Source organism: Crinia signifera, chromosome 5 (genome assembly GCF_055691185.1).
Source record: "Crinia signifera chromosome 5, ASM5569118v1, whole genome shotgun sequence".
NCBI lineage: Eukaryota > Metazoa > Chordata > Amphibia > Anura > Myobatrachidae > Crinia > Crinia signifera.
In genome coordinates, this window is record NC_139221.1 from 73594722 (window position 1) to 73611863 (window position 17142).

The following is a 17142-nucleotide window of genomic DNA, read 5'->3' on the forward strand; positions in this document are numbered from 1 at the left end:
GCTCAAGTGTGTGTTCCAGCGTTGGGCTCCTGCTGCTATTCGCACATGAAATAGATCCAATTCACATGGAGCAATGTGTCCATGATCCTACAGTACTGATCGTTATCAGTGGGCTCAAATGACCCGGGGGCACCCACATCGGATAGTCATCGAGCCCACTCAGTCATTTTTTACATTTTTAATTTTTGTAATTTTTCCGATCGGTTGGAAACTGCCATGTCATTTTAAAAATCTTACCATGTGTGGGCACTTTTAGTAAAGGGAATGCCCCAGACCCTTCTATGGGATTCCTAAGTGTATTAAACTACTGGCCCCTCATGCAGAACTGCTCAATCTGTTTGTGGTATGTGGAGAATTTTGGAAATGGTTGGGACTTGTGCAGATTGTCTTTGCAATTCAAAATTTCAGGGTCTCGGTAAGTTTCCTTTTTTTAACTGGTTTTAGAGAAGGACTTGGCTGTGTAGACGACAGGTGCACTTTTACATCCTCTTACTAATATTGGAGATATGCAATGTTTTGACACACATTTTCTAAGCAACGCTGTGCCAGAATTTGTGATTGTTTTATACTTGCATTTCATCCTTGCTTTAACCCCTTCCCGACATTGGACGTACATTTACGTCATGGTCGGGAAGTACTTCCCGACACATGGCATAAATGTACGTCATGGATTTAAACTGTCACCGCGTCTATAGACGCGGTGACAGTTTGGAGATGTCTGCTGTCCCTGACAGCAGACATCCCCCCTCGCCGCCCGGGGGGGGCAGGAATGCCCCCCCCGGTCGGCGATCGCTGTGATTGGCTGTTCAAATGTGAACAGCCAATCACAGCTATTTCTGTGTTACCGGCGGCTATGCCGCTCGGTAACACAGAAAACGGTGGTGATCGGTGCTGTTAAGTACAGCACCGATCACCACCGATCCGCGGACACCCCCTCCCTCCCACCCGGCAGCACTATATCTTACCCGGCACCCGGCAGCCGTGTGGTGATCGGTGCTGTTATGCGCCGCAGCGCTGCCTCCCCCCTCCCTCCCTCCCTCCCTCCCCCCGCCAGCAGCAGCAGCACTAGGGACATAGTAGAAATGAAAAAAAATAAAATGAAATGATTATATATATATATATATATATATATATATATATATATATATAATGTGTGTGTATGTGTGTATATACACACACACACACACATATATATATATATATATATATATATATATATATATATATATATATATATATATATATATATATGTGTGTGTATATACATATATATATATATATATATATATATATATATATATATATATATATATATATATATATACAGATAGATATTCCCGACCGAAGACGTATATATACGTCATGGTCGGGAGGTACTTCCCGACCGAAGACGTATATATACGTCATGGTTTTAAACTGTCACCGCGTCCATAGACGCGGTGACAGTTTGGAGATGTCTGCTGTCCCTGAGCCCCGGTCGGCGATCGCTGCGATTGGCTGTTCAAATGTGAACAGCCAATTGCAGCGTTTTCTGTGTTACCGGCGGCTAAGCCGCTCGGTAACACAGTGATCGGTGGTGATCGGTGCTGTTAAGAACAGCACCGATCACCACCGATCGCCAGCCCCCCCCCCCTCCCACCCGGCAGCCCCCCTCACTCCCACCCACCCGGCTGCCGCAGCACCAGCACCCCTCCCACCCCCCCGCCAGCCGCAGCGCCAGCCCCCCTCCCAAAGCTGGTGACCAAAATGGGGTCACTTGTGGGGGGGTTCCACTGTATTGGTGCTTCGGGGGTCTTGCTAATGCGACATAGCACCCACCATTCATTCCACCACCAAAAATCACTCCTTCCCTTCTGAGTCCTGCCATGCACCCAACTGGTATTTTTTGGTCACATGTGAGGCATTGCCGTACTCGGGAGAAATTGGGGCACAGATTTTGGGGTGCTTTGTATCCTTCATTCCTTGTGAAAATGAAAAATTTTGAGCCAGATCTGCATTTTTGTGTAAAAAAATGTAATTTTTTACAGAAAAATGCAGTTCTGGCTCAAAATTTTTCATTTTCACAAGGAATGAAGGATACAAAGCACCCCAAAATCTGTGCCCCAATTTCTCCCGAGTACGGCAATGCCTCACATGTGACCAAAAAATACCAGTTGGGTGCATGGCAGGACTCAGAAGGGAAGGAGTGATTTTTGGATTTTGCAGCACAGATTTTGGTGGAATGAATGGTGGGTGCTATGTTGCACCAATACAGTGGAACCCCCCCCACAAGTCACCCCATTTTGCAAACTACACCCTTCAGGGAATTCATCAAGGGGTATAGTGTACATTTCAAACCCCCAGGGGTTTCACCAATTTTGATACAACTGAGCTGTGAAAATGAAAAAAATTTTTTTTTTATTTTCACTGCCCAGTTGTACCACAATTGGTGAAACCCCTGGGGGTTTGAAATGTACACTATACCCCTAGATGAATTCCCTGAAGGGTGTAGTTTGCAAAATGGGGTCACTTGTGGGGGGGTTCCTAACTTTTAGCATCTTATGGTGCCTAGAAACCTACATGGTGCCTAAAAAATAATCTCATAAAAAGGAGGCTCCAAAATCAAGTAGGTGCTCCTTCTATTATGAAGCCTGTGGTTTGGTCACCGTGCACACTAGGGCCACATATAGGATATTTATGAAAACAAAAGAATTGGGGGAATCAATTTTTAGTCACATTTCTCTAGTAAAATCTACTGTATTCGTTAGAAAAATGTATTAAAATTGAAACTCTGCAAAAAAAATGAAATTTTGAAATTTCACCTACACTTTGTTTTAATTCCTGTGAAACACCTAAAGGGTTAACAAACTTCCAAAATGCTGTTTTGAATACTGTGAGGGGTGCAGTTTTTGAAATGGCATCATTTATGGGGGTGTCTCACATACAAGTCCCTCAAAGTCACATCAGAACTGAACTGGTCCCTAAAAAAATCAGTGTTTGAAATTTTCTTGAAAATTTGAGAATTTGCTATTCATATTTTACGCCTCCTAGTGTCCAAAAAAATTAAAAGGAAGTTGAAATAATGATGGCAACATAAAGTAGACATATGGTCTATGTTAGTTATTAACTATTTTGAGTGGTATGATTATTTGTCTCACAAGCAGAAAATTTAACATTTTGCAAATCGCTAAATTTTCCATTTTTTCACGACATTTTGGTATTTTTCACAAAAAAACACAGACTGTATCGACCCAAATTTACCACTAATTTGAAGTACAATGTGTCACGAAAAAACAATCTCAAAATCACTGGGATAAGTAAAAGCAAAAAAAAGTTATCCCCACTTAAGTGAGACATGTCAGATTTGAAAAAAATGGCTCTGTCAGGAACGCAAAAACTAGCTCTGTCAGGAAGGGGTTAACTTTGAAGATATCTATGCAAAAAATGTCTGTGTCCAATGGAGTTAAATGTTTGCAGATCTCTATGGAAAGGGAAGTGAATATATGTAGTTTCCATATTTGCAGTAATAATGTAGTGTAATGACTTTGAGCAAATGATTATTACTTTGCAAATGCCTAGGGACATGCATTCTAAGCCTGGGGCTGGCTCGGGTTGACAGCAGGCAGCGGCAATTTGTGGGGCATCCAGGGCTGGGGGGGACGACGACAAGTTATTACTTAATGAGCATACAGTATGTATGGCCCTCTATCTATCTATCTATCTATCTATCTATCTATCTATCTATCTATCTATCACTATAATATTTCTTACAATATTGCCGGCAGCACAATGTACATGGGGTTGTTTTACCAAAGTTCCTACTTACCCCTTGTATGAGAGAAATACACATTGTTTAATTTGTCTACTTGGAAAGCAAACAATGCTGTTAATTTAACAATTTTTTAGAAAACCTTTCCTTGCATAGTGCCAGATTTTGCTTTGCATATTTTGTAATGTGTGTGATGCCTGTGTGCATTTCTCAGACTGCCTTTAACTGGTGTAAGGTTACTTCCTTATGAAGAGGTTATCTGGAGACTCGCCTTATATGATAACCTATCTCAGACTTAACTATTTATGGAATATCTTTGCAGTTTCTAATTTAACTGCAGTGGTTTTTTTTTTATTGCTTTCACAATGGATAAAGGGTAAGGGGGTGTGCGTTGCTGTATGGCATTTTTTATATAAAGGGAGATATTGCTGTGTGGCACTGTGTATAAGGTGCACTATGTTTTTATATGTAATTAACAAGCGATAAGATGTGTAATGTGAATAGGGAGCAATACAGTGTAGAGCGTTGTGAATAATTTACACTGTGTGATGTATTTGGAATAAGGGACACTATTGCACTACTGTGTAATGTAATTAGAATTTAGGGTACTATTGTGTTTCAGGCCCTTTCCAGCCAGAACTCTCCGTTATTGGGCCGGCATGTGTTAAGCATCCTCTGTATCTGCATATTAAAATGAAAGGTGGGGGCACCAATGCTTTTACTGATAAGGGCACCAAAATAAGCATGGCTGTGGTTAAGATAATGCATGATTGTATAATGGAATTTAATGCAACAAATGTTCTTTTATTTTTTTAGCTGTCATAATGGAAAAGATGGTGTTAAATCACGCAGTAGATTATCATGTGACTTTTAAAAAGTTCTATAAAGAACTGTTAAAAAGAAGTGTGTAGTTATTGTACCCTACATTATTGCTGCCATCCTGCCTGTACATTAATAGCAACTTTGACTTTCTGTGGACTCTGGGATGAGCTTGGTTGGTGTTCCCATCAAATATATGTCAGAAGAGTGCCCCTGCTAGTATCCGATAGGCAGGGCACCAGGTTTGTGGGGCACACGAAAAGGGGGTGCAACCTGACATGGAGGGGGTGACACCCGACTGGTACTACTATTGGGGGAGGTTTAGTCCCTCTATGTCACTGATGGGTGCATGCTCCCGGGGGTGGCGTGCATTATGGGGGTGTGCCTAACAACTATGGAGGTGCAGAGCTTCCCCCAAGCACGATCTTGTGAACAGATGCTGTGCTGTTTTAGCAGGGCTCATTTTGCCCTTTAAAAATCGAGCAGCTTAATGTGAATACTCTGAAACATTGTCTCTCCAAAGCTTAGTACAACGGCCCCATAGCACCATCCGATATGCTTCTAATTGCCATTTTTTTCCAATCACCACCTGTGGCATGACAGTTAGGAGCTGGTTGGCTGGTACTTTCTCTCTCTCTCTCTTTCTAGGGCTTTGTACATCTCCCCACTGACAGCTCAATAAGGTGTGTGTGTGTGTGTGTGTGTGTGTGTGTGTATATATATATATATATAATATAGAGGTTTGGTTGCGGCCTGGCACTCTCCTTCAATTTTGCAGCTGCCCCGGTGCCCTCAGTACAGATTCAGTATGGCGTGGAGAAAAACGCGGCACTCAGAGGTCTTTTTTCAAAGGTGTATTTGGCAAAAGAAGATGACTGACGTTTCGGAGCTCGCGCTCCTTTTTCAAAGTGTACAGGTGAGACGTACACTTTGAAAAAGGAGCGCGAGCTCCGAAACGTCAGTCATCTTCTTTTGCCAAATACACCTTTGAAAAAAGACCTCTGAGTGCCGCGTTTTTCTCCACGCCATATATATATATATATATATATATATATATATATATATATATATATATATATATATATATATATATATATATATATATATATATATATATATATATATATATATATATATATATAGTGAAATTGCAACCACAGGTGCTCTGATATTGTGCATTTGAGGCTGTAGTCGTGGTTTTGTACTACATACTACTAAACTGTCTTGCTGCAATAATTGGGAATAGGGGCCAGATGTTGGTAGCCTCCGAGTTTGGCGGCTGTGCAGGATGCCGGCGGAAATCAGACATTTTTTAAAGGGGCAATCCTTTACAAAGCATGGTTTTGACGGTTATGGTATAAATGGTAGTGTCTAGGTCTGGGGTAGCCAACCCTAGTCCTCGAGAGCTACCAACAGTGCATGTTTTGCAGGTCTCCTCACAGAATCACAAGTGAGCTAATTAGCTCCATCTGTGTATCTTTTAAAATGTGTCAGTGATTAATGAGTGCAGCTGTGCAGCAGCTAGGTTGTCTGTAAAATGTGCACTGTTGGTAGCTCTCGAGGGCTAGGGTTGGCTATCACTGGTCTAGGTCAACAGTCAAAAGGTAAACCTCTATTGGTCAACAGGCAGAAGATCGGTGCCTGAAAAATGTCGATACAGAGAAAAGGGTTGACGTGAGCTTTTCACGTTTTTATGTATGTGGACATTCACACTGTATTCGTGTACCCCTGTGCTCACCATGCTTTGGGCTCGGTGCCTTTCTGCTCTCGGCATTCTATTCTCCCTCAATGCTCACTGGGATGGAAAAGTCGGTTGAAAAAACTCCCTGAGAGAGTCATGTTGAACGTTTACCATGTCGAAATGTTTTGATTGTGTTGACCTTTTGACCATGTGGACCTAATTCATGTTTACCTTTTTCATGTGTCGACCTTCTGCCTGTCAACCAATAGTGGTCAACCTTTTGACTGTGTACCTGAAAGCCAGATACCGGTTTTACCTGGTTAATGATTGCTCTTTCAAAAAAAAAGTTGCTAGTTCTTCGGCCGGCATCCTGCACCGCTGCCGAACCCGGAGGCGATGACATCTGGCCCTAGGAGTTATTTTTATTGGAGAAAATTGCCTTTGCACAGTTTACCATTTATTTGACAAACTCAATTATAATAATCCAGGGAAGATTACTTAAAAAGCTATTTGTATAATTATTTGATCCCCTTTGCTTTCATCTGGTTTGATGGCACAGTCATTGTTGTAAACTGGATTACATCAAATGGATGTGTATGTAGTTTGTAGTGTGATTATTTTACTGCTCCGAGACATTACTTGTGTGATGACTTTTACTGTCTCATCCTCCGCACGTGAGCGAGGCTTGGTTCTGTGCTGTGTTTAGTCTGGGAATTTTTTGAATAATAATAATCTGCAGCGATCCTGGAATTATCTAGACTTCGGCTATTTCGTTTTAAATAAGCAGATGGCTAATTCACTTTACAAAGTGTCTTTTACATTCTGAAGTCTTTGACTGTTGTGTGCAGAAATTCTGCTTGGCCATAGACAGACCAGCAGAATTTTCATTGTAGCCAGTTACTTGAACACTGGCATGCTGCTATATTTTTGTTCAGATACGTTGGTTAAATCGCATTTATTTATTTAAACCAGGGCTGGGCAATTGCGGCCCTCCAGATGTTGATGAACTACACATCCCAGCATGCCTTGCATCAGTTTCAGCATGGCCAAATAGCAAAACTAATGCAAAGCATCCTGGGATGTGTAGTTCATCAACATCTGGAGGGCCGCAATTGCCCAGCCCTGATTTAAACAGTTCTTCTGATCAACCATTGTCTGCTTTCCAGTGTTTGGGAGCAAATGTTCGAATCTCATATGAAAGGATTACCAGCTTTTTCCACCAGACAGATTGGACCGAAATCTTTAGGTGTGTACCCAGCTTTACTCTAAACCAGTGGCGTCAGACTCATGGCCCTCCAGCTGTTGTGGAACTACACGTCCCAACATGCCCTGCCACTGTTTTAGCAATCCACTATATAAAATCTGTGGACGGGCATGCTGGGATGTGTAGTTCCACAACAGCTGGAGGGCCATGAGTTTGACGCCACTGCTCTAAACAAAGCTGGTAGAAATACTATCACTTTAATTTTCTGTTGGTGTTTGAAATCCATTTACGCAATGCTGTGATAAACCCGATAGTTAACCTGCATTTCCGATGGTCGGGTGGTTATGCATGTGCGTGACACATTGTACGCAAGTGCTAAATTTTTCCTGCATGCTCACACCAAGTGCCCCTAAGACGCTGCTAGCGTTTGGGGCTGGGGAGGGTGGCACTTGCCAGCATTCAGAAAAACCAGTATGTATTACCCTAGATTTCTGGGAGTGGTGGTGCGGTCAGGTCCTCCATCTTCAGACACAGATTTCCTGGCGTCTGCAGTGGGAACAACACGACCATCCCACTGCTTTTTGCATCTTTTTGTGCAGCAGCTGCATCCATCTCTGAATCAGACACTTAGGGCGAGATTTAGTGGGTCAAATCGCCCTATATCGCCGTTTTTTAAAATCGCATTTCTGCCGCAAATTTGTGTGTATTCCGGCATGAAAAGTGCGAGAGTGCAATATAGGGCGATTTTCGGGATGAAAAGTGCGATTTTTTTTTTTTTTTTTTTTTAGTCATGAAAAAAAAAAAAATTGACGTGAGGTCCCCCCTCCTGTACATAACCAGCCCCGGGCTCATTGAGCCGGACCTGGTTACAAAAATACAGGGGACCAAAAGCGTAGGGGTCCCCTGTATTTCTGAAACCAGCCCCGGACTCTTGGACCGGTCCTGGTTCCAAAAATACGGGGGACAAAAAATCTGGAGGTCCCCCGTATTTTGAAACCAGCACCGGGCTCCAACAGCCCGCAGTGTCATGCCACAGCCGGGGGACACTTTTTACACAAGGTCCCCCGGGCCTTACCATGAGCACTGTGGCTGGTCAGCCTTGGACAGGGTACCTGGAGGAGTGGGGACCCCCCCAATAAAGGGGTCCCCCCCCCAGGCTTCACCCGTCCACATATTTTACCAAAGAACCATACACAGATCACAATGATCTGTGCATGGTTCTGACAAAATCGCCATGTTTCTGACAAAATAGCCAGTCAGGATCAGGTCTATATTTTTTTTTTGCTGTTTAGACCATTTTTTTTGGCGATTTTCCAAATTCGCATCTCATTAAAAATGAGAATTGTATGTTTTTCAATGGGGAAAACATCTGGATGCGAATTCCGGAGTTAAAAAAAAAATCGCACTTTCAGAAAGTGCGATTTCGCGGCAAATCCCGCATTTTTTGCCGATTTTCACATCTCATTAATTATGCGAATTCGGGAAGAAAAAGTGCGAAAACGGACGTTTTTGCGATAAAAATCGGCAAAAACCCAACATCGACCTCTAATAAATGTCACCCTTAATCTCTATATAGCTATGACTTACTGAATAGTTCTACAAATGCATGATTGATGTTGTGTACTGCTGCACATGTTTAAAATCTTTAGGTTGATCCATTGGCCGTTTCTGAAGACTAGTGACAGGGAAAAAAGTGTTCGCTATCGATCATATTTGAAGCATTTTTCGAACTCTGTTAGAGAATTAAACTGGTTGCAACACCTTTTCCTTTGAAGAGATATTCATTAATGTGCCCTCATATAAGAGGAACCTATTTCATGTTCTGTTTGAAATGCAAAGATAATCCTGTCATACAGCTGGTAAGTAATCGGTTCTACTTAGTTGCCACGGCGCTACAATTCTCACTAGAAAGCAGAAGTTTTGTTTGGTGAGAAGAACCATCCTGAAAAATAGGGGTGTATTCAATGATTTTTGCTTGCTGACAAAGCTCGCAGAGTCAGTATTCAACTGACCCCCTGCACAAGCCGTTTCCCCCTTGTTAGGTTTTTGTAGCGACGGGGAAACTGCGTAGAAAAATAAAATGTAGTTTTGGATGGAAGCCCTTACTGGCCAGTATTCAATGCCGGTGCGAGCGGCCGGCGAGGGGGTTAAACTGCGAGGATCACAGAAAACCAGTGATCCTCGCAGTTTAACCCCCGCGCCGGCCGCTCGCACTATGCAACGTTCCGGGGGAATCCTCACAGTCACAGAACGGCGAGGATTCCCCTAAACTGCGAGAGCCGCGGCTAGTGCAGCAAACTCGCTGTAATTAGCCTCGGCTCTCGCAGCTTTTGGAGGCACATTCGCAAATTCCCCCTCGCTCAAAAAACGGAGCGAGGGGGAATTTGCGAATGAGGGGGGGTCAGTTGAATACTGACAGGGTGAGCGGTGACTGCGAGCAAAAAGTCCTGCTCGCAGTCACCGCTCGCCCACGGCATTGAATATATGCCAATGTCTGATGCTGGCCTACCTTGGCAGCATCTAGGAAAGTTACCTGAAAGTTGGCAGACCTAACAGGTCACTCCTCACATCTGTCTGTACGTTAATTACTTTTTATTCAGAGTGTAGCGAACGCCATTGCCCCACGGGAAATATCACATGGCTTTTGCCAGTATCGGAGGACTCCAGGTTGTAATCTACATAAATTTATGGAAACCAAACAAAGATGAATTTTCACTGCTCATCTCGGTTGTGATGGGCATGGGTGCCGGAAGGGGTCCAACAGTCGGAATCCCGACATTTAAAACACAGACAGACAGTTTCCCGATGGCCACCGGCTATTCTTCCTTGTGGGGGTCCATGACCCCCATAGAGGGAGAATAGAATAGGTGGCGAGCGTAGCGATCCCCTAAGGGGCTTTTTTGTGCTCGCCATGCTGTCTGAGTCCGGCCAGTCAGGATCCGATGTCGGGATCCCAACTGTCAGAACCCTATACCACACCTGATGGGCATTACTGTCTACAAGAACCTATTTTACTAATACAGGTCGAGTATCCCGTATCCGAATATCCGTTATCCGAATTATTCCGAAATACGGACATTCCAGAAAGTGAAAATTTTTTATTTTTTTTTGCTAAAAACTCACTGGGGACATTTGTAACAGCATCACTGGGGACATGATATGTAACTGGCACTATATATGTGCAAGACAATGATTGCTTGGCATTCAAATTCACTGCTGAGATAGTACACACATTTTGTTTCACGTTTTGAAACCTTGTTTTTTGAACAATTAAAATATAGTTGTGTGTATTTTATGTGGTAATAAAATATATTTGTGTGTATATTATGTGTTTATACAGCATACATGCAAGATACTTCAAAATACATCATTGAAATATTAAAATATTCCAAAATACGGAATAATCCGTTATCCAAAATTCTCTTGGTCCCGAGCATTTTGGATAAGGGATACTCAACCTGTACTACATTTGTTTCACCTCTGACATAAGTTAATGGTTCTGCTTTTTTCTCATGTTTGCAGGTAGCAATCCTTATTCCATTCCGTAACCGCCATGAACATTTACCGATCTTCTTCAGGCATCTTATACCTATGCTTCAGAGACAACGTTTAGAGTTTTCCTTCTATGTAATTGAACAGGTAAGTTATATAATCCTGTTACTACCTCTTACTGCAATTCTACATAATGACCTTCTTTAGTGGACATTTTATAAATCCACAGCAATTTCCTGCTGCTGACAATATTGTTCTGGCTCTATAATGCAGGCGTGCTAGTCTTACTATACAAAAATGATGTACAAATGCTGAAATCTCATCACTTTCAGTAATCCAATAGATAGTGCACATTTACAGCATTCTCAAAAAAGTCCGGTATTAGCACGGCGCCCAGCTGTCAGCATAGGCCAACGGCTGCCTAGTTTAGTGACTCCGTGGCAGCCCAATGGCTGCCTAGCGTAGGGACTCCGCGGCAGCCCGGCTCTGTCCTCGGCGTCCATAGCTCTGTCCCCGTCGTCCATGGCAAGCCTAGTGAGCGCCTCTCACACAGCGCCGGTAACAGCCAGATCCCCTGCACTGGCGGACGCCGGCGGAGAGGCGCTCCAGCTGTCTGAGACGCAGGTGCGCCTCAGGCACTCCTGCATCTCAGACTCTCTTGCGTCTTAGTAATTATTGCAGCAGGGTACGGCAACCCTGCCCGTGTCCGCAAGTGCGTCTTATGCACAATAAAGGAGGCATTTGCCACTCCTCCATGTTATATACTGACAAATGCCTCCTTTTCAAACCCCCACTATCCACACCAGTCCAAAGCATGGCCGCACTTCTGGCTGGCATGGATAGTGGGGGTATTTTAGGAACACATTCACACCGCTCATATCATACATCGGAGACAGTAATGACGACATATGTTAACTGGATGTTACTTAATAATATAGAAGAAAATATCAAATTAACAAATTACAATAATAACAATTAATCAAGAACAAAGAGAATAATAAAAGAGTCATTCTTCTGATTCTGCATCCGCCTTTGGAAGAAGAGAAAGTGCATAAAGAATACGCTCAAAAGCATTTTCTGCGCTGACAGTCTTTCACCAGATAAATTCCTGTAGGAGTGGAGATTCTGGCGCGCGGTGCCTCTTTGACGCTTGTTGCGCCATTTACAGGATCCCCAAAGGTGCTCAATGTTTTGTGTGTGAACCCCAGTCTCCGGATCTGAGAAATTAAACCGGTGGTTCACCCGAGCATGGTGGTACCCTGCCTGCTCCAGCTGCTCAGTGTTATAGGCACGCCAGCAATCGGAGTAGATAGTCGTCACCGGTTCAATGTATTGGTTGATGGCGGCCATCAGGGTACTGGCGTCATGTCTTTGTACAGCACAAAGCACTCACCGGTGTCTCTTGAAATGCCTCCGAATAGCCACTGTTGAGGCAGCATCCGTCCCACGTGACTTTTCCTCTGTACAAAGAGTCTCTTGTCGACTTCAACGATTTTCCCTGGACCGCCAATACGGCGTTGGGGCTGTGACATCAAGTTATTATATAGCACCGTTGTTTTATTTGACAACTTAAGTTGCCGCTCACAGAAAGATATACTTGTGAGCTCCTCCACCCATGAATAAATAAACCGTATAAGCATATGAAAAGGCAACCCGGGAACAAATGTGCCGCACGGAGGCTCACCTTCTTACGACACGTTTTAATATGGCAGCACCACATGCACTTCTTCATATTTAAGCGCATTGGGTGTCCATTAATACAAATTTGTGTCACTGGCACCAAATGGTGCTGCTGGAAAAAAACGACTGACTCCTCTGTCTGCGGCAAGTTGAACATTGTGACAGGTTCTGCAGCCGTTACCCAGTCACTGACAGGGACGCTGACTCTCTGGCCGCGGGAACACTACGCTACTTCTGACTGACTACGCTATCTATGCTGGCCGCGTGAACACTATGCTGATTCTGACAGCGCCGCTATGCTAACTGCGTAATGGGCGCCGTGCTAATACACAAGTACTAAAATTCCCATTTCTGATATATCTTACTAGACACATGCATGGCAGGGTAGGAACAAGCAGACATCACTCTGTCCTCAGTGGTTTTTCACCTGATCTTGTGTCCGCTTCGTGTGCTTATTTATATGGCTTTATTACAGTATAATGTGAAAGGTGTGCAGGGAATGCTTGATTATTTATTTATTTATTTATTTATTTTTTTTAAAGGTTTGCCATGAAGTAGTTTTATAAATTAATATTTCCTTATGGAATACTATAGTTTTCCATAGTTTATATTAAACAGGTTAGTATCCCCTCTTCTAAATTGAAATATACACTATTTAAGAGTGGAGTGGTATGCATGTCCTTATGCAGAACGGAACGGCAGTGATGCAATGGGAGACTTCTTCCACCATTGGGAGACTTTTTCTTCTGCCATTACCAATATTATTTTCAAGTACCCCCAACTGGTCTGAAGAGTACTCTCAGGGTGCACTAGTACACCAGGTTGGGAACCACTGATACAAAGGATTGTCCCTTCCTTTAAAATGGTATTGTAAAAGTCATGCCTATTGCTACGCCAGCTAAAGATTATTTTTTTTCAAATGCTAAATGAATCCCAGGTATAGTATTGCAAAGCAAAATTTGGTTATTTGAATATAAAATGTATTACATAAAGTACATTGAATGTATGTTCCATATCCTCTTCAACGAAAATGTTTTGTGCAACACCCCAGTCATTCCACATCCAATCAACACAATTTTTGATAAAATTCTACTTAAGCAATCTCTTAATTCAATTCAATTTGGCGTAATAAATGTTGCCATGGGTGTAACCACAAATCTTAAGCTGATAAGCGCACTGTTTTACAGGTTAATGGCTTTAAAGCTGTGTATTTAATATTGCATTTGCAGCTCACCCAATTGCATTCAAAAGGTTATTGTAAACCTATGTTTTATGGCCTTTCATATGATCTATAACACAACAGAATGTTTCAATAAAAATGAAACTTTCAATTCAAATTGATTTTCTCAAAGTTTTTAATTTTGGACAAAAAATTTCACGGACGTTAAATCCCCAAAGTTATATATTGAAGTAGTGAATTGAGTCGTCAATAAGTAGTTATTGAGGTACTACAGTGTCAGAGCAATTCAACGAAGCAATATCTGTCCAGTTCACGTAACTTGATGGGTGCATGTTCCTCTTCAAGGGCTAAATGTAATAGAGTCCGAGATCCGCAGGTGCCGAACTTCTGTGTGAATCTGTCTCAGTTGTGTGTGATTTTTTTTTTTTTTTTTTTAAAGTGGCAATCGCAAAAGTTCCGTCACTCCAGAACAGGTCTGTTTGGGGAGGATGCTCTACATATAGTGCCTGATCCGACTTCTGCTTAGGCATGCAAACATAAGTGGAAAGATACTCCACGTAGCCACACATATCATTTATGTTGTATAGGCCGGCCATTTATAGTTCCCTCGGCCACTACAAGTGGTCCAGGAACAGGTTAGGTTTGGGTGGGTCTTAAATTAGTGAAACATTTGGTCATTAATTTAGGCATACCCAAACCTAAACTGTCCCTGGACCATTTGTGTCACATTTAAAAAAGCGAAGTGTATAGTCAATGACCATCGATCAAAATTGTCAATGGTTTCTACCTGATGGTGAATACTTTTATTATTGATAGGTGAGAACAAGATGGTATTTCTCCATCCGTCGTACAAAACAACTCGCTGGCTTCTTTTTTTTCCTATAAGGTATGGGAAAAGGACCATAGCTCCATACCCGCCACACGCAAAGCCTCACAACCAGTCTCTGATTGACCTGCAGCAAGTTAATGGAAAAGTAGGGATGACCATTGGTGGGTGAAACCATTGATGGTACCCTTAAAGATGATTTTATAGCATGGAATGTGACCATTGAGTATCTTTCTACTTAAGTTCTCATTCCTGTGCTGAAGTGGGAGCAAGTGCTGGTGTATAGTCTCATTGTTCGGGGTTGCTAATCATTACACATTGTGAGGCTTACAGGTTTCAACATGTGCCCGTGCTGGTAGAAACATGTTGCTTCATGCCCAAAATTCCCCACTGCTGAACTTGGTTCAGTCTTTTTGCAGTGTTTGGTGTTTACATTGGTTTAGAGCACAGGTAGCCAACTCCAGTCCTCGAGAGCTACCAACAGTTCACATTTTCCAGACAACCTAGCTGCTGCACAGGTGCACTCATTACTGACTGACACATTATAAATGATCCACAGGTGGAGCTAATTACTTCACTTGTGATTCTATGAAGAGATCTGGAAAACATTAACTGTTGGTATCTCTCGAGGACTGGAGTTGGCTACCCCAGGTTTAGAGAATTAAAGAATAAGAAAAGGAAATTTGATAGTTACCGTAACTTGCATTGTTTAAACCCATTTAATAAGGTAATGACTGTAGTATGTGGTCATAAAATATGTGAAAAACACACAATTGTCAACAAAAGTTTAAAATATTTTAGTATTAAAATACTATGCCATGGTACATAGTATACATCAAATGGATTGTTTAAGAGGATACATTGAAAGTAATCAACAGGCCTAGATTGTTCCCATTTTCATTATTTTACTACACAGTCCAAATGGACACCTCTTGTAGCAGACCTAATCCCCACCGCCTGTTCATGCAGGATGATGTTGGACATTGTTAACGAGAGCCATAGCCCCCGCCCCCCCTCGACACCAGACGTCACTCGTCGTAGCTGGTATTGTATTCCACTTGCCGATGCCAGGTCCCCATCGCTGCCGCTCTCGCTTGGGTACACATTGTTTAATGTGTACCCAGCTTGAGATTTTTAAGTTCTCCTCACACCAAAGACATCAATAAATGTTATTACAGTCTGAAACGGTCATTTTAAGGCACTGTATTTTGGTGTGTAATAACCCCCCCTGTAGAACCGTTATACAGCATTTCCGACCAAATTCCCTTTTAAATGCCCATTGTAGTGTGAGATGTTCAATCATACATTATATACATGTTTGATGCTGGTAATGGCAGACTGCTTGCTGTTCCCTACTCTATTTTCAAGAGACAAAATAAGGTGAATGTATTATGTTGCAGAGAGACTGGTTGGTTTTGCCATGGAAGTGATTGCTGCATTACAAATACAGGCATACTTTCCAGGAAACCGTCACAGCCTGCATCTTGCCGACTTTTACCTGAGTCCTTAGGTGTCCACCTGATTAATCCAATTTGGGACTTGGTTACACATACAAGTAAAAACCAACTGGCTTGTGTCCCATAGTTTCCCAAACACCACCTATTTCAAACAAGGTTTTAAGGCTATTTATGCTTACACATAGGTGACTTAATTAGTACCTCAGTCAAATGTGATTTACCCATCTGTACTCAAGCATGGATCTTACTAAAACCTGGATTGTAGTAGCAGAGTTTGAGAAACTCTGGGCTAGGCACAACTTGTAAATACATGGGCAGCTTAAGGTGCCAAAGGGCTGACATTCATATTCAAAAGAGCAGTCCGGCTTGTATGAACACATTTGATTACGGCATCACATTTCAGAGATTCCTGCATCACCATATACTGATAAGCTGGTGATCCTTGCACACGATCTCCAAGAAGTAAGTGCTCATTGTCAGATGCTGCGTAGGGTGTAGAAATGTTCCAGGTGTCACCTTAATACAGACTGGTTTATGCTGTAAAACAGGTTTCTTTGTATCTAGGTTTCTGCCTGTAATTTCAGTCCTCCACATTTTTTACATCGTGATTGTGAAGTTTGCATATCTTTCCAACTCTTTAATGGGAAACCTATTTGTAATAGTAAATAGTTGGTTTCACGAGCCACATTTTATTTTTCTATAAAGCGTAACTAACCAAGCTCTAATAATAATATTTGTACTTCACAGTGCTTTACCTGTAATTTCCGTTTAGGAATGCTGTTTATAATTTTACCTAAATATGTACCCCTACTGGTTTATTTTTTTTTTTTATTTACATGTGAACAATAGAATAGTATGCAAATGTGACTCTTAAATGTCTTCTTAGTCATATTTTTAGCAGAGAGTACCTAGCCACAACGTCTTGTGTTTAGGGGACAACTATGCCATGCCTTCAAGGTATAGCCTGCCCAAACTGCCATGTCATTTTGACAACTTCAGGTATTAAAAATGCTAAGCCAAAAAAACTCCCATAGCTTGATTTAAAGTTCAAGCTG

General features: G+C 42.2%; 1 protein-coding gene across 1 annotated transcript in view; it reads left to right on the top strand.

Moving 5' to 3' along the window:
- The window catches only part of B4GALT6 (beta-1,4-galactosyltransferase 6), an 89772-nt gene that overhangs the window by 54740 nt on the left and 17890 nt on the right, over positions 1-17142 (top strand). Inside the window, exon 5 of the mRNA XM_083187471.1 lies at positions 10975-11091. Coding sequence (XP_083043597.1) covers positions 10975-11091 — 117 coding nt within the window. The remainder of the gene's footprint in view (positions 1-10974; positions 11092-17142) is intronic.